This window comes from Clinocottus analis, unplaced genomic scaffold (genome assembly GCF_023055335.1).
Source record: "Clinocottus analis isolate CAN_PGR_092001 unplaced genomic scaffold, fCliAna1.0.p SCAF_1, whole genome shotgun sequence".
NCBI lineage: Eukaryota > Metazoa > Chordata > Actinopteri > Perciformes > Cottidae > Clinocottus > Clinocottus analis.
The window spans coordinates 16,266,317-16,273,816 of record NW_027175820.1 but is presented as its reverse complement, the minus strand read 5'-3'; the positions used below and the strand labels follow the sequence as shown (position 1 = coordinate 16,273,816).

General features: G+C 40.8%; 1 protein-coding gene across 1 annotated transcript in view; it reads left to right on the top strand.

Moving 5' to 3' along the window:
* esrrga (estrogen-related receptor gamma a) overlaps positions 1–7,500 on the top strand; it is a 74,162-nt gene that overhangs the window by 42,529 nt on the left and 24,133 nt on the right. The window contains exon 6 of the mRNA XM_068594045.1: positions 449–631. Within this exon, the coding sequence (XP_068450146.1) occupies positions 449–631 (183 nt within the window). The remainder of the gene's footprint in view (positions 1–448; positions 632–7,500) is intronic.

Below are 7,500 nucleotides of genomic sequence, written 5' to 3'. Positions count from 1 at the left end.
TTATGTCTGTAAGTATATATATATATATATATATATATATATATATATATATATATATATATATATATATATATATATATATATAGTGTGTGTGTGTGTGTGTGTGTCTATATGTACTAATGTATAAAATGCTATCTGTGTGATATCTAACATTATGATATGTGTGCTGTATACTATGGAAAATACTGAAATGTATTTACAGTATGTTGGTTTAATGCAACATGTCTCCGTTTTTTTATCCTAGTCTTATACTTATGTCAGCTAAAATAGTTTTGCTACATGTGGAACTACCTTTAGACATGTGTTATCTGGCGAGCCATGTTATAAGGGACTTTACATATGACCTTTTACATGTTTTCACTGGATATGTGTGGAACAGCCTACTACTGCAAAAAAATCACCATCTCTCTGTCTCTCTGTCTTTCTCCTTGTCTGGTGATCATGTTAGATGGCTTTGGCTGCCTTGCAGATAACAAAATTGTCTCTCACCTGCTGGTGGCCGAGCCAGAGAAGATTTACGCCATGCCTGACCCGACAGTACCAGACAGCGACATCAAGGCCTTGACTACGCTGTGTGACCTGGCGGACAGAGAGCTCGTGGTCAACATCGGCTGGGCCAAACATATCCCTGGTAGGGAAAAAAAACAACTTCTGAACTCTGACTTTCACACAGAACTTAACCTGACTCCATGTTGTGACAGAATCACACACGCACACACACACACAAACACACACACACACACACACACACACACGCACATCTGTCCATACATTTTTTTCCAATTCCAGAGTATAGGAGATTTCATATACACACCCACACACACATATACAGGACAGCATACATGCGGTGTGAATTGGCATGGTACAAGGTTAGACTTAGCTGCTCCAGATGCAGTTCAGGTACATGCACATACACACAAGTACGCCTGGTGCTAAAGTGTGACCTTTCACCCTAATCCTTGCACTCAGACAGTCTGAACTGTTGACTCCTCCACCTGGCTAACCAAATGCTCTCACTGGTATCACACCTTCATACACGCACAGAAACGTAGACCTTTTGAACCAAACAGTCCAATCCCCTTACATTTGACATGTGTATGTGTGTGTGAGTGTTGGTGTGTTAGTACCATATATAAAGCTCTTTGTAACCTAGCCTCGTGTGAACTATTTATGTACTGGATATGATAGAAAATGTCACGCAAATACACAACTAGGATAATATGAGTTGACCTGTGACCGTTAGAACTTAGAACTGACATAAAGAAGAAGGTTTTATTATTTTTTATTTTGGAGGTTAATTTTGTTGTATATTAGACACAATGTGTACTTGGACACAGAATATTCTTTGAGATGGTTGTTGTTTGAAGCAATTAGCATTAATGTATGTTTATGTGGCAACAATCTTATTATATAATTTAAAACTACTTTGTAGAGAGTTTTTACACAGCAGGTGAAAGGTGTTAGATTAGAAGGATTGGACAAAATGAAGAGCAATAGAAATGTCATATTCTAATGATGAATGAGTGAATAGTTGTTTGATCTTTACAGTAAGCCTTTGCCAAAAGCACATAGTTGTCACATATACACAAGTATACTGAAGTAAGTAGCAGAAGACTCTAATCTAAGATGTTTAAACTAATGGTATTTATATAAACCATTGGATCTGGACTACAAGAAAATCTAAATAATGGCAGGATACACAAATGAGCCGTAAAAGGAGTAAATACGAAAATATAGGAAGGAAAAAGAGCAAAGCTGATGATGGCGAATGCTTCAGGCCGCGGAATCTTAACTATAGAGAGAGACAAGGGAGCAAGACCCAGATTAAAACTATAATCTGGTTTTGGTTTTAGTGAGCGAGCCTGCTGTGACAGCAGAGAGGAGGGAAGAGGAGTGTCTCAGATTAACACAGATTAGCACAAAGATTAGTCCCATTGTCGACTGGAAATATGGTTATAGAGTAGAGTGACCCCCTGTTGCCACTGCTCAAACAGTATAGAGGGTTGTGAGAATATAGGGGGAAGCACCAGATTAGAAGCATAAATACCATTCAGTCATGCTGCGTAAATCTATAATAATAAAGTCAATAGCGTTGGATAACAGGGTCTCCAAATGATATATATTATGTATTATCAATAAATGTGAAAACAACAGAGTTGAAAGAGAAAAAAGAGATGAAGTGAGAGAGAGAAGGATGGGAATATACATTGCTTCTTGTTAGTGTATTGATCTATGTGCTGCTATATGGACAGTAAGCAGACATATATATTGATCCGCATGCCAAGTATAGCCCTTTGAATATTTATTTTTTCTTTCTAAATAACATATAACCTCATTCCAATACGATCCCCTTTCCTGTAATCTCCCTGTCCTGCGTTTTACTCTTTTGTGTTTTCCCTTTAAATCCATTTATATCTCTTCCCTACGATCTCTGTCTCTCTCCCCATTCCTCTGGGATGCACCCATTGTATATACAACATATATAGACAACAATAACTCACAGATATACACGCTAATGTACACGTGATGTTTATTAAACATCTCGTTTTGCATTGGACTTTCCGTTTCCATTGCTAACTACTTTTTCAAATGAATGCACCGAGTTAGCCAGGTTATGTGCTAGGCTGTGCGTGTGCGTGTGTGCATGCGTTTGCGTGATTGTGTGTGTGGGGGTGTGTGTGTAGAGGGAGCGAAGCGCAACGATTGCTTGGCGGAGGAGAGAAGATGGCGTGATTAGATGAACGAGAAAGGCAATCCACTGCTCACAGAGAAAGATAGAACTCTTCATCTTCCAAGTGTGTAATGTGTGTGTGTGTGTGTGTGTGTGTGTGTGTGTGTGTGATGTGAGCACCTTATGAAATCCTCATTGTTTACAACACTGAACACTGATCTAATACTCTGTCACACACACACACACACACACACACACACACACACACACACACACACACACACACACACACACACCTACATACATACATACACACAGAAAGTGATCTACTGTTCACTCAGGGTGGAAAGGATTGTCAGAAAGAAATATGCCTCCTCAACCTTCTTTATCTGACTCTTACACAAACACATACACATACACACACACACACACACACACACACACACACACGGCAAACAATAAAGAATCTACAATGACTTAAATCTTGAATAGAATAGAATAGACCTGTTAACCTTTTTGTAGCCGTCTTTTTTCACATCTTGTCAAGTGTGTGTGTGAGTTTTACTTCATACAGGGTGTACATATGAACACACACACACACGTCTGTGCTCGCCATGGTACAGTAATTTTTTTAATCAAATTGATGGAGAGAGACAGAGAAACAAAGAGAAAAAAGACAGAGGCAGAGAGGAGAGGTGAAGCCAATTTATGCTTCATGATATGGCTGCTCAGCGCTGCATAGACGCACACACACACACGTGCATGCGCAAATACACGCACACACAGGCTGCTAACAGTGGTAACAACGTGTCAAGCCGAGCGCCAGGCAGCTAATTTGAAGTCATTAGATGTCTGCCGTACTGGCAACAATTTGTTACGCTCACACACGCACAAACACACACACAAAAACACATCGCATACACACACTGAGTTAAGAGCCGTCTGCGGATAGCGAGGAGGCTAAATTGTAAACTAATTTAAACATCACTCAGCGTTAGAGAGGCTGCCCGCAAGACAGGCCCCCGGATAACAAGGCTAGGGTACACGTGTGTGTCCCTGTGTGTGTGAGTTTGCGTGTGTGAGTGTGCGTGTGTGTGTGTGTGTGTGTGTGTGTGTGTGTGTGTGTGTGTGTGTGTGTGTCTGTGTCTGTGTGTGTTGCTAGTCATGTTTGACACACAGACTTGCCAAACCTTAGAGAGTTGTGACAACACACACACATATACACACATATCTCTTTGATTGGTTCTTTGATTCTAAAACTGTGTGTATGCCTGTGTGTGTGTGTGTGTGTGTGTGTGTGTGTGTGTGTGTGTGTGTGTGTGTGTGTGCACGCTCATTTCCATATTGATATGGCCTATATGCAAACATTTGATATGTCATTAGGAGAGGAAAATGAGGTTTCAGACCCAGTGTGTGTCTCTTGTTATCCCACAAGGCATGGGACACCATCACACATTTGCACCTCACACATGCATATGTGTGTGTCAAAGACAGAGATGAAATGCATTCAAACACAAACATGGACGAGTCTTTTTGCTGATTCAAACTGAGCAACGAGTGGCCCCAGACATATTCACACATTTAGAAGACAAGTTTATGAGCAGTATACTGTCACTCTCAGGAAACTGTGGGCATGTGGGAAATTGTAGGAGTTATTATTCTGAGGATGTAAAAGGCTTTGGCGTCCAATAATATGGATTAGTGAAGAGAAGATCTTATTTCAATAGCTCTCATAGCCACAACTCCAGTTACATATTAGGCCGCATGTCATACTATTGTGTGTGTGTTGAAGGAGGAACAATGAGCGGTCAGGTGAGAGGAGGAGGCAAATATTTAAACAGGAGCAAATAAGAGAGTGAATTAAAAGAAAGAAAGGCTTTTCAAAATGAGCCATTTATCTGTCTGTAGAATTAGTCTTTTCATCCTCTTTTCAGTTCTCTCTCTCTCTCTCTCTTTCTCTCTCTCTTTAACTAAATGACTACCGGGCAGTCATGCCAGCAGCTCTTATCTAGACTCATGAACACAAAAGAGAAAGACAGACAGGCGAATACTTGACTTGACGAAAGAGCAAGGAATGAACAAATGAATGAATCAACGTACGAGAGCCAGAACCTATAATACAGTCTATTTTACCAGAACCAGAGGCCTTGCCATTAGTGTTTCTTTACAACCCCCTCCCCCATTCTTTCTTTATTCAAGGAAGAAATTGCTCTTGGGCCGCCCCCACTTCCCTTCCACTATTCTCTGGCTTCCCTATCTCCTCTTACTTGCTCTTCCTTTTCTTACAGTCTTTCTTCCGTTCCCTTTTCAATTTTGACACTCAGGATAAGCGGTCTATGTGTCGGCAGTAAAGCAGTATGATTGAGCTGTAAAAACTGGGGACGGGAGAGGGAGGGGGTTTGCTGTGTGTCTATTCATTTAATCGGCCTTTATGGAGATATGGGAGAAGGGGTTTGGGTGGTTGTGGTGGTGATGGGATAGTAGGTGATGAGGGAAGTCCTCGTGACTCATGTTCTGCATGCTTCTTTCAATCTCCTGTCGTCATTTATTGGCCTCTATCATTTCTTCTATCTCTTTATTCCCCTTATTCTTTGTTTGGATTTGAGGATAAACATGTGTGTTGAAATCCTCACAAAGTGATGCTAAAAACATGAAACAGGATTAAGGAGAATGGAGAACTGAAGAGAAGGTTTAAAATAAAACATACAAGACTGAGCTGAGAGGGGGGGAAAAAGTATAGGAAATGGGTAGAAAATGGAAAGCAGGGATGTCACATACATTACCTCCGTATAACCTAGATACTCCCAAAGAGCCTTTAATACAATACTATTCTGACCCGATGGCTAAATATCCCCCACCTCTTCAACCTCTCATGTGACCTCCCTTTTTCTCTCTCTCTGCTTCTGTCTTTCCCTCCCTTTCTCCCGCTCTCTGACCTCCCACCCTCTCTCTCCATGGTATCCTTAACCTCTTCATTATCAAGTCAACCTCATCTCTCAACCCCGATCCACTCCCACGCCTCCAACCTCCCCTCTTCTCACCCACAGCAATTGTCTACAGACACTACAGAAAGTGATCCAACTCTAGATTTTAAAACGGCGTCAAGGACTGCTCACTGATCACATCACTCAATTAAATACGCCTTTTTTCACACATTTTTGTTAAAATGAAAACATCAGCGCATTCTCAGAGAGGCCCCAATGCCTTCCTTGAGCTTTACATCTGCTGTTGTTCTTCTGTGCTCTTTCTCTTTCGGTCATGTTATAAATGGTGTTCACTTAGAGATGCAGCCAACCAGTTGAACAGTGGTCATTCAGACTGCCAGAGAGTCCGTCAGTTAGTTAGCCAATCAGTCAGTCAAGTAACTGCACAGCCAGTCAATCAACCAGAGAGACACCCAGTCAGTCAGCAAATATTGATTAATAGAAGTGTCCAGCTCCTTTTAGCAAATCAAATGTTGGGTCTCAGCAGCCAAAAGAACCATTGCAAGCACACACACACATGGATACACACATCCTTGACTTTGAAAGTGCAGCTTTCTAAATTAACACTGACACACATTATAACACTTCACAATGAGCTCCAAGAGAGGCAGAACATCACTACGTGTGTGTGTGTGTGTGTGTCTGTGTGTGTGTGTGTGTCTGTGTGTGTGTGTGTGTGTGTGTGTGTGTGTGTGTGTGTGTGTGTGTGTGTGTGTGTGTGTGTGTGCGTGTGTGTGGAAAGAGGAATGTAAAAGCCCAGACAAGTGATGATGTCACTCCCTTGCCTTCATTATTAAGTCTGGTGTTGTCATCAATCAGCAAAGAGGTTGTTGGGCTTTGGATCATGGATTGGTAAATGAAAAAAAGAAACATCTCTCCACACAAACAAACACACGCACTTCATTTTTTTTTTCAGTCTGTCTCTCCCTCTCAGGGCCATTGCCCTCGACAATAAAACGGCTGGTATAGGTGCACGTAAACTCGTAAAAAATACTCAAAATACACATGGACAAACGCACACAAACGCACAAGCAGATTTGGCCCCATTCTGTCGGCTAAAGCCAGTTCACCTTGACAGTCACCGCATGCGTGCCTTCTTAAGACACATACACAACATGCAAAGATACAGTCCATTCACACAGACACACATATTCAAAACAGTGGGAAAATATACAAACATTTACACGGTAGTGTCCAACAAAACACACACTTTGAAAAGTATTTATAAGCAAAACAAGAAGAGGTGAAGAGTTAATATAAGGTTTGTTTACTGTATATGGTGGAAATTCTATTGAATCTCAATGAAATCTCAGAGGTATTCACATCTATTAGCTGAGGAATAAAGATTTGTCTTCGTTAAGTCCCACCACGGTGTGACCAACCATCCGGCTGTGCTCCAGACTCTCATGCATCATTTCTGATCGTCTGCATTTCAGTCTGGTCATCGTTAAATGTTGTGTAACAGTTGTGAGTAATCATTTTTTTAGCCTGAAGCAGATACAATAGGAAAACAAATATTGCCCCTATTCTGATTAAAAAACATAATGAACAGTCATTTATGAGTTTGCATATGTAAAAAAAACCCTTCTGACAGCACTCTGTCTTCTTTGAAGTGACACAACGGGCTCTGTCTTTTCCAGATCTAATGAGATTCAACTGATAAATGAATTAATTCTGATTTATTTAAAATCAGAATTTGATTTAGTTAATCGCTTTGTTCAATTTTGCTTCTTTTATGCACTCTAGTACATGTCTCCATGTATGTTTCCAGTCAAAATGATTTTCTCTGAACTCTGTTGGGCGTGTTTGATTTTCATTTCTGCTCATTCTTTTTGTGTGTGTGTG